This window comes from Pongo abelii, chromosome 21, assembly GCF_028885655.2.
Source record: "Pongo abelii isolate AG06213 chromosome 21, NHGRI_mPonAbe1-v2.0_pri, whole genome shotgun sequence".
NCBI classification, from domain to species: domain Eukaryota; kingdom Metazoa; phylum Chordata; class Mammalia; order Primates; family Hominidae; genus Pongo; species Pongo abelii.
The window spans coordinates 32,201,984-32,220,100 of NC_072006.2; the positions used below are offsets into that span (position 1 = coordinate 32,201,984).

At 51.4% G+C, this 18,117-nt stretch overlaps 1 protein-coding gene and 1 long non-coding RNA gene across 3 annotated transcripts; one reads left to right on the forward strand and one right to left on the reverse strand.

Moving 5' to 3' along the window:
* The first annotated feature begins 95 nt into the window (after positions 1-95).
* Positions 96-14,705, forward strand: LOC129052195 (uncharacterized). The gene is made up of 6 exons (XR_008517087.1): positions 96-522; positions 726-849; positions 4,014-4,127; positions 5,577-5,719; positions 12,835-12,886; positions 13,566-14,705. It is a non-coding gene; the product is annotated as an uncharacterized LOC129052195 (long non-coding RNA).
* ITPA (inosine triphosphatase) lies at positions 3,194-17,534 on the reverse strand. 2 transcript variants are annotated; one of them, XM_063720741.1, is made up of 9 exons: positions 17,403-17,534; positions 13,784-13,841; positions 13,632-13,696; positions 12,959-13,032; positions 11,714-11,745; positions 8,409-8,524; positions 5,587-5,633; positions 5,152-5,228; positions 3,194-3,698 (listed from the first exon to the last, which is right to left on the reverse strand). In XM_063720741.1, the coding sequence occupies exons 1-9, from the start codon at positions 17,466-17,468 to the stop codon at positions 3,517-3,519; spliced, it is 717 nt and encodes a 238-aa protein (XP_063576811.1). In that variant the 5' UTR covers positions 17,469-17,534; the 3' UTR covers positions 3,194-3,516. The 2 variants fall into 2 exon arrangements, with proteins under 2 accessions (XP_063576811.1, XP_002830139.1); XM_002830093.6 differs by lacking the exon at positions 5,587-5,633.
* Positions 17,535-18,117: the final 583 nt, after the last annotated feature.

Here is an 18,117-nt window from a genome sequence, read left to right on the forward strand (position 1 = left end):
CCTGCCGGGAGGCCGAGGCTTCGTGTGGAGCACTTGTGAACCATCCCATCTGTTGTGCGGATCCTGGATTTTACAGGGCAGGGGCAGCACTGGTGGCAATGGAGGGAGGTGGGAGGACTGCCGACGGCAGGACACCGGGTGGGAATGGTTTGATGGAGGGAGGAGGTGCAGTGTTTCTGGCTTGCTCATTTGTTGCTTGGTCAGGGTCTCACAATGGCAGCCGACAACAGGGAATATGGCTCTGAGGCTCAGGGGAGTGCCCGGTGCGCAGCATCAGTGGTCAGCAGGAACACCTGGGGGCTCACATCACCTCCTGGACTGGCTTGACACATGCCCCATGGACTAAGTTAGCAGACAGAAGAGACTGGCTGCATCTAAAACTGACAATATATCTGAAATATGCAAAGAATTCCTGCAAACCAACAAAGGACAGCAGCCCCAACAGAAGAGGCAGAGGCCGTGAACAGGGGAAGGAGGAGGCCCAACCGTAACAGGAGTAGCAAGAGGTGCTCAGACCCCTTGGTAATTAGAGAAACGCAAGCCCACATGACATGCCACCTTACACTGGGTAGCCTGGTGCTGGGTGGGAGATCAGGAGCCCCAGGGCCCCGAGAACCAATCCGGGTGGGTATGAGCATGCTCTCCACCCTGCTGTCTGGGGACGGGTAGCGAGTGTGGAAAAACCAACTCAAAACGTTTTCCTCTGCTCTCACTGTGCACAACAGTCAACACAGAAGACTTCTGTGACCAAGTGAGGGATTTGTCACGGGACAGCTGCTGGGTGCCCACCAATTCAATTCAATTCAACCCAACTGCTACCTGCCAGGAGATAGCTTCAGAAACCCCAAGGTGAGGGCTCAGTCCCACAAGACCACCCCTTCCTTCCCACCAGTCTGAGGTCTGGGCCTGCAGAACTTGACACGCTGTCTTCAACTTGGGGTTCCCATGACTCCTCTTTTAGGTTCAATTAATTTGCTACAGTGGTTCACAAGTCAGGGAAACATTAACTTATATTTAGCAGGTTTTAATTTTGTTGTTGTTCTTGAGACAGAGTCTCACTCTCAATGTGCAATAGCATGATCTCAGCTTACTGCAACCTCCGCCTCCTGGGTTCAAGTGATTCTCATGCCTCAGCCTCCCAAATAGCTGGGACTACAGGTGCCTGCCACTACGCCTGGCTAATTTTTGTATTTTTAGTAGAGACGGGGTTTCACCATGTTGGCCAGGCTGGTCTTGAACTCCTGACCTCAAGTGATCTGTCTGCCTTGGCCTCCCAAAGTGCTGGGATTACAGGCATGAGCCACCATGCCCAGCCTAAATTTTTTATTTTTTTATTTTTTAAGGGTTGGGCATTGATGGAGTTCCCAGTGATGAATAAGAGCCGAATGGGCCCAGGGCCTCGGCCCCACCCTACTGGCTTATTAAAAAGGCTATTACAGAGAATTCAGATGAAGAGATGCACGGGGCGAGGTGTGGGGGAAGGGGCACAGAGCTTGTGTGCCCTCCCCTGGGTGTCACCCTCCAGGAACCCCCACATGTTTGGCTATTCAGAAGCTCCCCAAACCCTGGCCTTTTGGGTTTTTGTAGAGGCCTCATTATGCATGCATGATTGAATAAACCACTGGCCACTGGTTATCAATTGAACCTTCAGCCCTGCCCCACCCTGGAGGTGTGGCGGGGGTGGAGACCGAAAGTCCCAGTCCTCTAGTCCTGTCTTGGTCTTTCCATAACCAAGCTACCTAGATGCTGCCAGCCACCTCATTAGCACACAAAAAGACATCAGTGTGGCGTTTCTGAGGATTTTAAAGTTGTTTGCTAGGAAAGGGGTCAAAGACCAAATACATATACGTTCTTTTAAATGAGACAGGGTCTCACACTGTTGCCCAGGCTGGAGTGCAGTGGCGTGATCACGGCTCACTGCAGCCTGGATTTCCCTAGGCTCAGGGGATCCTCCCACCTCGGAATCCTGAGTAGCTGTGTCCACAGGCACGCACCACCATGCCCAGCAAATTTTTGTATTTTTGTAGAGACAAGGTTCTGCCATGTTGCAGCTGGTCATGAAGTCCCGGGCTCAAGCGATCCTCCCACCTTGGCCTCCCAAAGTGCTGGGATTACAGGCGTGAGCCACCTTGCCTGGAACCAGATATATACTACACAGTATCACCGGTAGCTAAAGTCAAAAAAAATGGCCAGAAAGTGTCGTGTGCACCCAGGACAGAATTCTGGAGGAGCTGAACAGGAAACACAGAGAGGTGCCCTGCCCCAAGCCTATGTACTCACTCCACCCAGGCAGCACGTGATTCTTCTTCGGAGTCCCCCCATCAGTAGCCTGGGTGTTCCCTGCACAGGGGGGCTACATCCATGATCAACTGGCAAGGAGCAGGCAGGCCCCCAGCACCCCATGTCTGAGGCCCAGCCAGACATCTCCCACTCACAAAGAGACTCAGGAGGCTGGGCAGGGACGCGGCACTTCCTGGGGATTTAACCCAGCTGGGGCTTGCAGGCAAGAGGGGAGTGAAGGAATGACACTCTGTCCTCACCCAGGGCCATCCTGCTGGATGGAGTCACAGGGACTGCAGGGGCCTCTCCAGAGCTGCCTGTGGGCACAGAAGCAAGCCTGGGGGTGCCCCACCAGCCTGAGCCCACCACACCCCCCTTGAATATCCTTGGGGTTGGGCACTCTGACAAGGGAGCCACCTGGGGAAGTCCCTTCCAGGGAATGGCTTCATCAGGGCACAGAGTAAGGGTGTGTGGCATGAGCGAGGCCTCCCAAGGGGCCTGCAGCCCACAGGCTGAACTGTGGCTATCAAGCCAAGTGGGGTCGAGGACTCCAGCCCCTCCCCACCATAAAAATGAACAGGCCATTGTAATTGTAAACCAACATTTTAGCGGCTCTGATGTGTAACAGCATAAGGAAAAAGCACTGGGCATGCCACACTGCCCAGCCCCCAACCCAGCAAGGCTTCATGGAGGCCCTGGCACTACCTGCCGGTGGGGGGCAGCGTGGATCCAGGGTGGAGGTCAGCCCACAATCCATGCCATTGAATGAGGCAGGAACTCGAGTGGAGATGTAACACTCCAGCTCACAGTGGCATCCGAATGCCTTCCACACCGTGCTGCCTGTGTCCCCATCCCCACCCCCACCCAAAAGGCTTCCTGCACCTGCCAAAGGAGACCGAGACAGACACCTGCCTGGGGCAGCGTTCAAAACAGATACAGCTGGTTTATTTTGGAAACAAGCCTTATCCAGAAATGTTATTTATTGCATTTAAAAAACATGGAAGGCGATTTGCATGGTTCCTCCCCAAGCCCTCACTCCCACCAATTACCGCTTTACCACCCAAGGTCCTTTCAGGACCCCAGGCCTGGGGGCTGTAGGAGAGAGCAGTGAATCCTAAGGGCAAGAGAATGGCGTCCACATGCCAAAGTTTCTCAGAGCAGAGCCAGCTGCTCCTCCAGACAGGCTGGTGAGGCTACTTGACACCCCCACGAAGGGGAAACCCTGAAGGAAGTACTTCAAGGGGTGCCTGCCCGATGCAGGAGGTTTTGGGCTAGCCCTCCCCAGATCCCCGGCCTGAGGGGCCTCCCCCAGCCGCAGAAGTCAAGCTGCCAAACTGCCAAAGTACTCCTGCAGCTCCAGCAGGGCCCGGAAGCGATGGGAGACAGCGTTCTTCTCCGCCTTAGGCATCTCTGCATACCTGAGGGGTGACAGTAGCAGCTCAGGGAGCCCGGATTCAGGGAGGAAGTGCACCCCCTGCCTACCCTACCTCATCTCATCCCTGGAGTCCAAAGCTCACAGACCCCAAGGAAAGGGGAGTGGGGCCCAGCAGCTCCTGGCAGCCAGTGAATTTTTAAAAATCGGATAAAGTTTTCAATTCCCCTGTAGGCAGAAACCCCCATGAATGAGCATGGAGGGATATTAAATTTGCTCTAGTGTGCCCAAAAGTCATTAAGGGAAGCTGGGGACGGGGGGATGAGCTGCATGTTTGATCAGCTTTGTCATCTGTTGACAGGAAGCAGTGGGGCCTGACAGAGCAAACACAGCAGTCTCCTCTAATGCGCTGAAGGCGGGGGAGCACTTGAACAGCTGGCCAGGGGCCCGACCTCCATGCCAGCACTGCAGTGAGGTGAGAATCCCCTGCCTCGCCCGTGGCCTGCAGACTGCTCTCTGCAAGACCGCAGCCAGTAGCCACTAGCCAGGTGTGGCTATTTAAATGAATTAACACTGAATAAAAATATTCCGTTTCTGGGTCTCACCACATGCAAGTGCTCCACAGCCCCATATGGCTAGTGGCTGGTTCCACAATGTCCTCACCCCTGCTGGGGCTATTGTGGGGCCTCACACTGTGCTCCCTAAGGGCCCCTCCAGCTTGGAAAGCCTGATTCCCACAATGGCCCGTGCCTTGTGTGAATAAGGGGCGATTCGTGCGAACTACAAAGAACAACTGGTTCTTGGAGGGCATAAAATAGTACCCACCAGAGGCTGCAAAAGCCTGGACATTTTCCCAACCTAGATGGGGGTCAGAAAATGACGCCATAAAACTGTCAGATGTGGCCAGGCGCGGTGGCTCATGCCTATAATCCCGGCACTTCGGGAGGCCGAGGCGGGCGGATCACTGAAGTCAGTTTGAGACCAGCCTGGCCAACATGGTGAAACTCGTCTCTACCAAAAATAACAAAAATTAGCCAAGCACGGTGGTGCGTGCCTGTAATCCCAGCTGAGACAGGAGAATTGCTTGAACCCGGGAGGCAAAGGCTGCAGTGAGCTGAGATCACGCTGTTGCACTCCAGCCTGGGCAACAAGAGTGAAACTCCAATCTCAAAACAAACAAACAACAACAAAAAAAAGTCAGATGTACAGCTTACAAGCCAAGGCCAGAGAGGCGAAACCACTGGCTACACAGCTGATGTGGGGTGACCTGGAGCCTTAGAGCCCAGGACTCTCAGTGCCATCTGGCTGCCTCCCCGACCATGGACTGGGCCACCCAGATTCCTAGTGTCCACCCCAGCAGAGCTGCCTTTGGCTGGAACGGCACCCTCGGAGCCTCCCCCGCCCATATCCGCATGCCTGCACTTGGGCGGGGCACTGGCCCAACCCAAACCATGGCTGTACCAACCCCACACCCCAGGGAAGAAAGCAGGGCTCCTTACGTCTGCTCATATCCATCAGGCTGAAAGCAGGGGTCCCAGCCAAAGTCCCGGCAGCCTCTGGGTGCCACGATCCGGCCCTGCCACAGGAAAGGGGGGACAGGTGTGTAACTGGGTCCAGAGGACAAGCACAAGGAGGGCAATGTCCAGTATGACATTGGTGAGTTTGTGAATTTGATTTGACCCAACTTACGCAAAATGTAGTTGCAAGGCCTCTACAGCACCTGCAAATGTTTGCTGAATACAATAAAAAGCAGAGCGGGGCAGCTCTCCCCTCACACACAGGGAGGCATGGACCCAGACGACCAGCACCTCCAGGGCCATGCGCCCTCGCCACACCCGGGACAAATTGGGACATCACTGAAGAACAATGAGGCTACGTTGAAAGATAGAAAGAAAGATAGACAGAAAACGTTTTCTCCTAATAGGAAGCAGTGCCCTGAACTCTGTGGACAAGCCAGATGCCTGCTACTATGACAGTGTTCCTGAAAATACGAGGAAGACTTTAACAATAAGATGAAACACCGCAACAGGAAGCAGGTACCCAGCTCCCCACTTCATGAACACATAAGTGAGTATAATAAATACTGGCTGTAGTAGGGAAATTCCACAGTGAAAATGTTAGAAAAAGAACAAATTGTAATCCAGTGACATGAAATGTCATGTTGTTATCAAAGTAAAAAAAAAAAAAAAGAAAAAAAAAACAATCTGGCCAGGTGTGTTGGCTCATGCCTGTAATCCCAGGACTTTGGGAGGCTGAGGTGGGAAGATCGCTTGAGCCCAGGAAATTGAGACCAGCCTGGGCAACATGGCAAAGGCGAAATCCCATCTCTATAAAAAATACAAAAATTAGCCTAGCCTGGTGGTATGAGCCTGTAGTCCCAGTTACTTGGTGGGAAGACTGCTTGAGCCCAGGAGGTCGAGGCTGCAGTGAGCTGTGATCCAGTCCGGACGACAGACTGAGACAAACACTCCAAACAAACAAACAAGCACTCCAAAAAACCAACAAAAAAACCCAAAAAATTCTAACTGAAAAAATACAAGGGACCAGGTGTGGTAGCTCACGCCTGTAATCTCAGCGCTTGGGGAGGCCGAGGAGGGAGGATGGTTTAAACCCAGGAGTTCGAGATCAGTCTGGGTAACACAGTCAGACCCTATCTCTAACAAATTTTTTTTTTTTTTTTTTTAATTAGCCAGATGTGGTAGCTCGCACCTGAGGTCCTAGCTACTCGGAAGGCTGAGGTGGGAGGATGACTTGAGCCTGAGAGATCAAGGCTGCTATGAACTGTAATCATGCCACTGCCCTCCAGCCTGGGTGACAAAGCAAGACCCTGTCTCAAAAACATTTTTTTTTTACTTTTTAAAAAATACAATGGAGGTGGTACATGACTGGGATTAGTCACATAAATGCCAAGTAATTTAGACCCAAAGGCAAATTCTGCTTCTGCCATGAGGAGCTGCGTGACCAAGGCCAGTTACTGAACCCTCAACCATGCAACACATGTTTTTGCGCACGCCTGTAATCCCAGCTACTCGGGAGGCTGAGGCAGGAGAATTGCTTGAACCCAGGAGATGGAGGTTGCACTTTGGGAGAATGAGGCCAGTGGATCACTTAAGGTCGGGAGTTCAAGACCAGCCTGGGCAACATAGTGAAACCCTGTCTCTACCAAAAATACAAAAATTAGCCGGGTGTGGTGGTGCACGCCTGTAGTCCCAGTTACTCTCTGGGGTGGGAGATCACCTGAGCCTGGGAGGTGGAGGCTGTCGTGAGCAGTGATAGGCAGTAGGGGGTGTTGAACACATCTCACGGAAGGAGTAAGTTTGGGTAAATAATTAAGGTTTTTTTTTTTTTGAGACTGGGTCTCACTCTGTCACTCCATGGCTGGAGTGCAGGAGTGCGATCATAGCTCACTGTATCGTCAAACTCCAAGGCTCAGGTGATCCTCCCACCTCAGCCTCCCAAGTAGCTAGGACTACAGGCGTGCACCACCATGCCCAGCTATTTATTTATTTTTGAGACAGGGTCTGGCTATGTTACCCAGGCTGGTCTCAAACTCCTGGCCTCAAGCAATCCTCCTGCCTTTGCTTCGCAAAGTGCTGGGATTACATGTCTGTGCTCAGCCTCTTTTTTTTTTTTTTTTTTTTTGAGACGGAGTCTTGCTCTTGTTGCCCAGGCTGGAGTGCAGTGGTGAGATCTCGGCTCACTGCAACCTCCGCCTCCTGGGTTCAAGTGATTCTCCTCCCTCAGCCTCCCCAGTAGCTGGGATTACAGGCGCCTGCCACCATGCCCAGCTATTTTTTGTATTTTTAGTTGAGACAGGGTTTTGCTGTGTTATCCAGGCTGTTCTTGAACTCCTGACCTCAGGTGATCCGCCCGCCTCAGCCTCCCAAAGTGCTGGGATTACAGATGTGAGCCACCACGTCCGGCCTCATTTTAAAATTTTTTGCGAAGATGGGGTCTTGTTATGGTGCCCAGGCTGATCTTGAACACCTGGGCTCAAGAAAGCCTCCCGCTGGGGCCTCCCAAAGTGCTAGGATTACAGGTGTAAATCACCAAACTTGGCCAAGAATTAACATTCTATGCTTGAACCCTGGAGGCGGAGGTTGCAGTGAGCCGAGATGACACCACTGCACTCCAGCCCGGGCAACACAGCAAGACTTTGTCTCAAAAAAAAAAAAAAAAAAAGAATTAAGATTCTATTATACATAAACATGAAAAGCTGGAAAGGCTGAGAGATAGTCAAGCACCTCGGCAGTTGGATAAGGAAATCTGAGCTTGGAGAAGTCTGGGCTATAGATGTAGCTTTGATCCAAGTGTGGTTTCTTACTAACCATAAATAAATAAATAAATAAAATAAATAGAAAAAAAGTAGCTTTGGGAATTGTCACCTTCAGTTTGTACTTCTGGGTCTATCAGGCCTCAGGAGCTGTTAGCCAACTGTTTCCCTGAAACAACAGCCTCAGGGATCAAACAGGTTTCAGAATTGACAGCACTTCCATTGTCCTGCCCAGGGGCACCCCTCAGCAAGGCGTAGGCAACTACTCTGGCCCCAGGGCACCCTTTCCACCACCCTCCTAGGATTGACAGCACTTCTACCTATGCTGCCCAGGGGAGCCTCTCAGCAAGGCACAGATATCTCTGGCCCCAAGGCGCCCTTCCCTTGGGGGAAGCCACCCTCCCGCAGACCCGGGGCGGTCGGCTCAGGTCGCGGCACCCCCTGGCGGCGCGCGGCGGGAACTGCATCAAGGTGGGTACGCACCGAGGTCCGGCCCCTGAACAGGCGCACGGGCTGGCTTGGGTCCCCGGTGCTGAGTGCAAACGTACAGAGCGCATAGGCTGACTTGTCCTCGAACCCGGCCAGGAGCTGGTGGAGACCTGCGGGTGGGCAGTGAGGGCTCAGTGCATCCCTAATGGCCAACTCCCACTCCCAAGACGCCCACTAAGGGTAGGGAGGGAGGAATTCCCTAAAAGGGGAAATTAGGTCTCAATTGGGGTAGCGGGGGCGGCAGAGCCCAAGGCAGTGGGACTAGGCTTGAAATGGAAGTCTCTGGGCATTCTCGCTTCCCTCTGGCACAGGCTGACAACACAAGGCTTTATTTAAAGTCAGAAAACTAGCCAATGCAGTGTGGACCTTGTTTGATTTACTGATTCAAAACTAACCAACTGTAGGCCGGGCGTGGTGGCTCACGCCTGTAATCCCAGCACTTTGGGAGGCCGGAGTCGGGCAGATCACGAGGTCAGGAGATCGAGACCATCCTGGCTAACACGGTGAAACCCCGTCTCTACTAAAAATACAAAAAAATTAGCCGGGCGTGGTGGCTGATGCCTGTAGTTCCAGCTACTCGGGATGCTGAGGCAGGAGAATGGCGTGAACGCGGGAGGCGAAGCTTGCAGCAAGCCGAGATCGCACCACTGCACTCCAGCCTGGGCGACAAAGCGAGACTCCATCTCAGAAAAAAAAAAAAACAAACAAAAAACTAACCAACTGTAATAGGCACTTTTTCTACAACCAAGGAAATCCAAAAAATGATTATGTAATATTTAAAAATGATTATATTTTACTTGTTTAACAGTTTTTAAATCTTTCACCTTTTAGAAATACAGTGGCTGCACTCGGTGGCTCATACCTGTAATCCCAACACTTTGGGAGGCCAAGGCGGGTGGGTTGCTTGAGCTTAGGACTTTGATACCAGCCCCAGCAACATGGCAAGACCTCACCTCTTCAAAAACACAAAAATTAGCTAGGCATGGTGGCTTACACCTGTAGTCCCTAGCTACTCAAGAGGCTAAGGTGGGAGGATTGCTTGAGCCCTGATGGTGGGCAGTGAGCCGAGATTGAGCCACTGCACTCCAGCCTGGGCAACAGAGGGAGACCCTTGTCTCCAAAAAAATTAAAACAAATAAAAATAAAAATAAATACAAGCTGAAGAACTTACTGATATGATGTCTGTGATTTGCCTTAAAATACTGGACTGAGGAAAAATAAGGGGGGTTATAGATGTCACAAAATAGGCCTTGTGCCGATAACCCTGGAAGCTGGTTGATGGCAAATGAGGTTCATTATTCTACTATGCTTTTTTTAATTGACAAATAACAACTGTATATATTTAGGCCCATTATCCTATTATGATATTCTACTATGCAGGTTTGAAATGCTCTATAAAGTGTTTTTAAAAGCACATAAGGACGGGTGTGTAACTCATGCCTGTAATCTCAGCATTTTGGAAGGCCGAGGTGGGTGGATCACCTGGTTAGGAGTTCGAGATCAGCATGGCCAATGTGATGAAACCCTGTCTCTACTAAAAATACAAAAATTAGCTAGGCGTGGTGGCGGGCACCTGCAATCCCAGCTACTTGGGAGGCTGAAGCAGGAGAATCACTTGAACTCAGGAGGCAGAGGTTGCAGTGAGCCAAGATCACGCCACTGCACTCTAGCCTGGGAGATGGAGTGAGGTTCTGTTTCAAAAAAATAAAATAGGCTGGGAGCGGTGGCTCACGCCTGTAATCCCAGCACTTTGGGAGGCCGAGGTGGGACCACCTGAGGTCAGGAGTTTGAAACTAGCCTGGCCAACATGGCAAAACTCCGTGTCTACTAAAAATACAAAAATTAAGCCGGGCTCAGTGGATCACGCCTGTAAACCCAGCACTTTGGGAGGCTGCGATGGGTGGATCGCCTGAGGTCAGGAGTTCAAGACCAGCCTGGCCAATATAGTGAAACCCCTCTACAAAAAATACAAAAAATTAGCTGGTCGTGGTGGCGGGTGCCTGTAATCCCAGCTACTAGGGAGGCTGAGGCAAGAGAATCACTTGAAACCGGGAGGCGGAGGTTGTAGTAAGCCGAGATCGTGCCATTGCGCTCCAGCCTGGGCAACAAGAGTGAAACTCGTCACACACACAAAAAAAGGCCAGGCATGGTAACTCACACCTGTAATCCCAGCACTTTGGGAGGCCGAGGCAGGCAGATCATGAGGTCAGAAGATTGAGACCATCCTGGCCTACATGGTGAAATCCCAACTCTACTAAAAATACAAAAATTAGCTGGGCATGGTGGCACGTGCCTGTAGTCCCAGCTACTCAGGAGGCTGAGGCAGGAGAATCACTTGAATCCGGGAGGTGGAGGTTGGAGTGAGCCCACATCATGCCACTGCACTCCAGCCTGGGCGACAGAGCGACACTTTGTCTCAAACAAACAAACAAACAAACAAACAAAAAAAACTTAGCCAGCGTGCTGGTGCATGCCTGTAATCCCAGCTGCTTGGGAGGCTGAGTCGGGAGGATCGCTTGAACCAGGGAAGCAGAGGTTGCAGTGAGCCAAGATTGAGCCACTGCACCCCAGCCTGGGCAACAGTGAGACTCCATCTCAAAAATATAAATAAGTAAACAAATAGGCTGGGTGTTGTGACTCACACCTGTAATCCCAGCACTTTGGGAGGCCAAGGTAGGAGGATCACTTGAGGTCAGGTGTTCGAGACTGGCCTGGCCAACATGGTGAAACCCCCTCTCTACTAAAAATACAAAAATTAGCAGGGCGTGGTGGTGGGCGCCTGTAATCCCAGCTACTTGGAAGGCTAAGGCAGGAGAATCACCTGAACCCAAGAGGCGGAGGTTGCAGTGAGTTGAGATCACACCAGTGTACTCCAGCCTGGGCAACAGAGTGAGACCCTGTCTCTAAATAAATAAAAGCACACAAAGAGGGGACATTTTGGCTTGCAACTGTGGGTGACAGGATATGCACTGCTGGGGTCCAGGAGGGGCAGTCCTCCAATTCCCAGGGCAGGCCCTGGCTAAGGCAGTCACAAGGGCCAAGTCCCTCTTAAAACCCAGAATTAAGTACAGCCCCTTTGTTCCTCAACCCTACAGCTCCCACCATCCCTCGAGGCCCCACACAGTGCTCTCTGGAGTACAGGGTATGAGCTGCAGGTGCTAGATGGGGAAAATGAGGTGGAGGCTCCATGGTGGGGGCTAGAACCTGGGACTCCTGATTACTAGTTGGGGTCCCTCCCCTAGACAAAGCCCAGATTCTCATTCCCAACAGATCCAGGGAAGAAACAAAGCAGATAATACCTTCAGGCTTTAACTTCTCCAGAAACCACTTTCTGCAAGAGAAATAAAGGACAGTCAGACACCAGGAGCAGCTGGATCTTCTTACCACCTTTTCCAGGCTGTTCCCTATTGACAGCCAAGGGGAAATGAAAAAGAATGCCTCCAAGGGCCAGGCGAGGTGGCTCCCGCCTATAATCCCAGCACTTTGGGAGGCTAAGGCAGGCGGATCGCTTGAGCTCAGGAGTTTGAGAAAAGCTTGGACAACGTAGCGAAATCCTCTCTCTACAAAAAATGCAAAAAAAATGGCTGGGCACGTGCCTGCAGTCCCAGCTACTTGGGAGGCTGAGGCAGGCAGATAGCTTGAGCCCAGGGAGTGAGCTGTGATCACACCACTGCACTCGTACCTCAGCGACAGACTGAGACCCTGTCTCACACACCAAAAATAAATAAATACAGGCCGGGCGCGGTGGCTCATGCCTCTAATCCCAGCACTTTGGGAGGCCGAGGAGGGCGGATCACAACGTCAGGAGATGGAGATGATCCTGGCTAACATGGTGAAACCCCGTCTCTACTAAAAATACAAAAAATTAGCCAGGCGTGGTGGTGGGCGCCTGTAGTCCCAGCTACTCGGGAGGCTGAGGCAGGAGAATGGCATGAACCTGGGAGGCGGAGCTTGCAGTGAGCCGAGATCATGCCACTGCACTCCAGCCTGGGCGACAGAGCGAGACTCTTGTCTCAAAATAAAATAAAATAAAATAATTTAAAAATTAAAAATAAATAAATAAATACAAAAAATTAGCTGGGTGTGGTGACGCACACCAGTAGTCCCAGCTACCCAGGAGGCTGAGGTGGGAGGATCACCTGAGCCTGGGAGGTGGAGACTGCAGTGAGCTATGATCATGCCACTGCACTCTAGCCGTCTAGGTAACAGAGAGAGACTGTATCAAAAAAAAAAAAAAAAAAAAGGAAGAAAGAAATCAAGTTTTAGATTCCAACTTCCTTGTTTTCTCTTTCCTGAAATTAATCTACCTATGAATGTACTTCTCAAATGCATGGGGTCCCCTTTACCATCTCCACTTACAGGTCGCATTCTCACACTTTCCAAAAGAAAGACATGCTTCTCCTATCCTGTCTTTCCTCAGGACAACGTGAAAGGCTGTTGATGCCAAGACAGGGAATGACCTGCAGTATCAGGTACCTCATCATTTTGCAGTTCTGGTGGTTTTGGGCCTGGGGCCCTGTGAGGGGGTGGAGGTGGTCACTCACATGTAGGGGCCAGGGAGCCCTCCAAGGGCATTGAAGCACAGACAGGTGTCCTCAACCAGCACGGGTCCCTGTACCTGCAGCACAGACATACAGCCCTGAGACCCATGATCACCATCCCCACCTGGAACGCCCAGGTCACCTGGGTCACCCAGGCTGGGGCCAGCCCTCAGCTAGCTGAGATCTGTGGCAGAGAGCGCCATGGGAGCTGCCGTCAGCCAATCTCTGAACTTTGGCCAATCTATTATCTTATGAGGACACCAAAGCTTTGGCGAATTGTAAAGCTTGCTCCAGGCACAGCAATGGGAGAGCTGGGATTCGCTCTCAGCCTGACTCTCCACAGCGTGCTTTCTCAGTTCCACGAACACTTGTGAATGCAGCGGTGGATATGTGTGGGGAAGATGCAGGGCTGGAATGCATTGTCTGAGCATTTGGGGGCAGGGGAGTCTGTGTGTACATGGGAGTGTATGGTGGTGGTCTGGAGGAGATACCATGTATTCAAGGCTGGCAAAGGAAGGCAGTGTTCCAAAGCCAATATTAACTGAACCCTAGAGGACTCTGGGCCGGTCCTAGAAAGCTCAACAAACTGTGTCTACTCTATTGTTTCCAGCAGGCACAGGCCCGGGAAGCTACCTGGACAAGAGGGGCAAGTGTGGGACAAGGGCAGGGCAAGCACCTGGCGAGCTGCCTCCTGACATTTCTGTATGGAAATCTCATCCGGCTCCCCCTGGTACTCCGGCACTTATCAGGGAAACAGACACACAGAAAGTCAGGTCACAGGAAGACAGAGAAATCCAACCATCTTTTAAAAATAAAACAGAGACATACGGTCAATTTTCTGTGCCACCAAAGTGCATGGAAACTTATCTCCTAGAATCTGAATGACCTGTTCCAAAAGAAAAGAGAACATTTATCACCATCTAATGATTCCCCATTACTATGTGAGCACGTGAGCTGTCATCCACCTTTCTCATCAATAACTCTCCTGCCCATCTCCTAAAGCTTACCAACTCAGGCCCGTGAGCCTCACCCCGGCTTTCAGGGTCCCACCCCAGCAAGCCAGCCCCTTCCATCTTGCTTCTCTATCTCTTCTACGTCAGGTCTCTGCTTGTGCTAAGCCCCCATCCAGAACACCCTCTTCTCTTCTCAATGCTCCCAGAAACCCTAGCCATCCTCCTAGACCAGGAATTCTCTATCAGAAGATACCCAGAATTCAGGAGGCCTGTGAACATGGATTGGAAAAAAATATCTTTATTCTTAGTAACCCTTAATTGAAATGTAGTATCTTTTTCAATTATGAATATAGGTAACAAACCAAAATATTACTAGCAGTTCCTGTGACTTTTAAACCTACTAAAATCACAGATGTTGTTATAACTCATTACAATTGCTGCAGATATCTCAAAATATCATTTATCTCAATATTTTAAAATTAAGGGGCTGGGTGCTGTGGCTCATGCCTGTAATCTTAGCACTTTTGGAGGCCAAGGTGGGCAGATTGCTTGAGCCCAGAAGTTTGAGACTAGCTTGAGCAACATGGCAAAAACCCATCTTTACAAAAAATACAAAAATTAGCTGGGCATAGTGGCATGTGCCTGAAGTTCCAGCTACTCAAGAGGCTGGGGGCAGGAGGATTGCTTGAGCACAGAAGGTTGAGGCTACAGTGAGCCAAGATTGCACCATTGCACTCCTGCTGTAGGCGACAGAGTAAGACTCTGTCTCGAAAAAAAAAAAAAAAAATTAAGATAATTACTCATACAGTGGTAGATTGAATCCTTTAATGCATTAATAAAGTATATATAACTAAATCACAAATATTTGTAACATTTTGATAATTGTACTTCACTTTAGTTGACTTCCTTTGTAATCCTATGTATTTTTTTTTTTTTTTTTTTGAGAGAGGGTCTCTCTCTCTGTCACCCAGGCTGGAGTACAGTGGCACAAACACAGCTCACTAGAGCCTCAACCTCCTGGGCCCAAGAGATCCTCCTGCCTCAGCCTCCCATGTATCTAGAACCACAGGTGGCCCAGGTACCATGCTTAGGCTAATTATTTGTAGAGCTAGCGTCTCACTTTGTTGCCCAGGCTGGTCTTGAACTCCTCGGCTCAAGAGATCCTCCTTGAGCCTCAGTCTCCCAAAGTGCTGGGATTACAGGTATGAACCACAGTGCCCAGCCTATAATACCATATATTTTATTTTGTACATTTAAAACTATTTTCCTGAGAAAGATTCCATAGGTTTCCTCAGTCTGCCAATGGCAGACTAGTTAAGACTACCCGTTCGGCCAGGCGCGGTAGCTCACGCATGTAATCTAACACTTCGGGAGGCCCAGGCAGGCGGATCACCTGAGGTCGGGAGTTCGAGACCAGCCTGACCAACATGGAGAAACCCCGTCTCCACTAAAAATACAAAAATTAGCTGGGTGTGGTGGCACACACCTGTAGTCCCAGCTACCGGGAAGGCTGAGGCATGAGGATTGCTTGAACCCAGGAGGCGGAGGTTGCAGTGAGCTGAGATCGTGCCACTGCACTCCAGCCTGGGTGACAGAGTGAGACTCCATCTAAAACAAAACAAAACAAAACAAAACAAACACAGCTGGGCTAAGTGGTTCACGCCTGTAATTCTAGCACTTTGAAGGGCCGAAACGGGTGGAGGGCGGATCACTTGAGGTCAGGGTAGAGACCAGTCTGGCCAACATGGCGAAATCCTGTTTCTACTAAAAATGCAAAAATTAACCAGGCATGGTGACGCATGCCTACAACCCCAGATACTCGGGAGACTAAGGCAGGAGAATTGCTTGAACCCAGGAGGCAGAGGTTGCAGTCAGCAGAGATCGCACCACTGCACTCCAGCCTGAGCGACAGAGTGAGACTCTGTCTCAAAGAAAAAAAAAAAAAAAGACTACCTGTTCTAGGCCAAGTTCAAGTCCATGTTCTCCAAGGAGTCTCCCTTGGCTACTCTAGCGCCTTCTTCTTCTTCTTTTTTTTTTTTTTTTTATTTGAGACAGAGTCTCACTCTGTCACTCTTAACTCTCACCCAGGCTGGCGTACAGTGGTGTCATCTCAGCTCACTGTAACCTCCTCCTCCTGGGTTCAAGCGATTCTCCTGTCTCAGCCTCCCGAGCAGCTGGGACTACAGGCATGTGCCACCATGCCCAGCTAATTTTTGTATTTTTAGTAGAGATGGAGTTTCATCATGTTGGCCAGGCTGGTCTTGAACTCCTGACCTCAGATGATCTGCCCACCTCAGCCTCCCAAAGTGCTGCGATTACAGGCGTGAGGCACCGCACCTGGGCTCCAGCTCCTTCTTTAAATGAGGGCAATATTCTCAGCCAGAGGTTTGGGGTCTCATGCCCGCTGTCCTGCATGGGCTCTGTTCAGGGTGGCACTGCCTGACTGGTCTGGCCTCAGGATCCCAAACCTTTTTTCAGCAGAAGGCTCTGGTTCCTGAGAAGGCCACTCAGTCCTGGCACCAAAGTGACATCAGTCCCTCCCTACACTACGGGCAAATGTAGGTTTCCCTAGTGATTACACCCCACTGGTCTGACTCAGACATATGCAGTGGTTGTCATCCTGATCCCCCACACATGACCCCCACTCCATGGCTATGGCTGATTGAACAGGGGCAATCTCTTGATTCAAGCAAAGCCAGTCGGAGCTGATATCTGGTAGAAGCCTCATTGTTCCATCCACCAGCAGGGAAGAAAGGGGAAAGATATGAACAGGAATAGGGATCAGCATCCAGAGAGAACAAGGTCAAGTCAGCTTCTTGAGGGAACTTCAGGTCCTGTGGGACACGGTAACACTATATTCCCACAGGAGTCATCTGGTGGCTTATATGAGCTCCCTGTGTGTTTCTGTTACTTGCTAGCCACAAAGTCCCTGCAAACAGAAACTTTAGATCCACTGCCTCCTTTACTCCTCCTCTCTATAGCGCTGTGAAGCAAATGTCCTGCATCATCCCCATTTCACACACGCGAAAAGAGTTAGAACATTTCAGGACGGTGGGGGGGCACGGACTGCTCAGCGTGGAACTCCGCCCCACGCCCTCTCTGGGTCCTGCTAGCCCTGGCCCAGCAGCGGGATGTGGATAAGTCCCAGAAGAGTGTCGGGACACTGGGTTGGGGTCTACTTCAATAGGTGACCTTCGGGACAGTTGTTAAGAGCCCCGCTACTCCTCCGGGTCCCGCAGTCGCTGACCACACAAGCCCTGTGTCGGGATCTGTCAAGACCCTCGTTCCCTCGCCAACCCCGGGGCGCCCCGATTCCGCAGCCACTCCCTTCCTTCGCCCCAGCTTTTCCACACAGCCGGGTCAGGACCCATTCTTCCAGGCTGAATTCTGTTCTCTCTCCATGCCTCCTCCCACGTGCTTCCCTCCTCCCGGAAGCCCCTTCTCCGCCCTATTCCCAGCCGCCTCCCAGTCAGCCCCCAACACCCTCCCGGCACCTCCTCCAGCTTCTTGGCGTTCCCCGTGACAAACACGATCTTCCTCCCCACCAGTGAGGCCGCCATGGTGATCCCCGGTTACCCAGCTGAGCCACCGAAAACTCCTTGGCGTCCAGTGACAGAAAACTTCCGGCTGGTGGCGGAAGTGAACGGCTCAGTTTCCGGCCAGGGGTCCCGGGGAAAGCCGACCCGGACCCCAAGGCACGTATCGGGCGAGTGGGCCAGCGGTGGCGGCCTAGCCCACCGCGTCGGATTTGCTGGGGGCCTCCCGAGCCTGGAGATTGAGTGACCCATCCCTCCTGCCTAAGGGACGCTGTCTTCAAGAACCGGAAGAGACCACTCCCACCCCCACCCCGCCCTTGCTTTCGCTCTTCTCTGCAATGGGGTCTCCGAAAGGAGAAGACTGCAGCCCTGTGATCCTGGAGGTTTGCGCTCTCCTATGCTGTCTCAAAAAACTGCCTCCTTCTAGGCAAGGGCTTCCAAACCCTCATCCTGATCTCACCTTCAGCCTTACCCGCCAGCTCTGATCCACTCGACTGTGAACTTAAACTCGGCATAGCCTAAAACAAGCCCAAACTTCTCACCCGTTTTCACTCCTAGGCTTGAGAGCTCAGTATATAGAGTCCCTCACTTCCTCATCCCTCCAGCCTCTCAAATCTATCACCCCTTCTCCGTGGCCACCGTTTCAGCCAGAACTTTGCATTCCAAACACAAC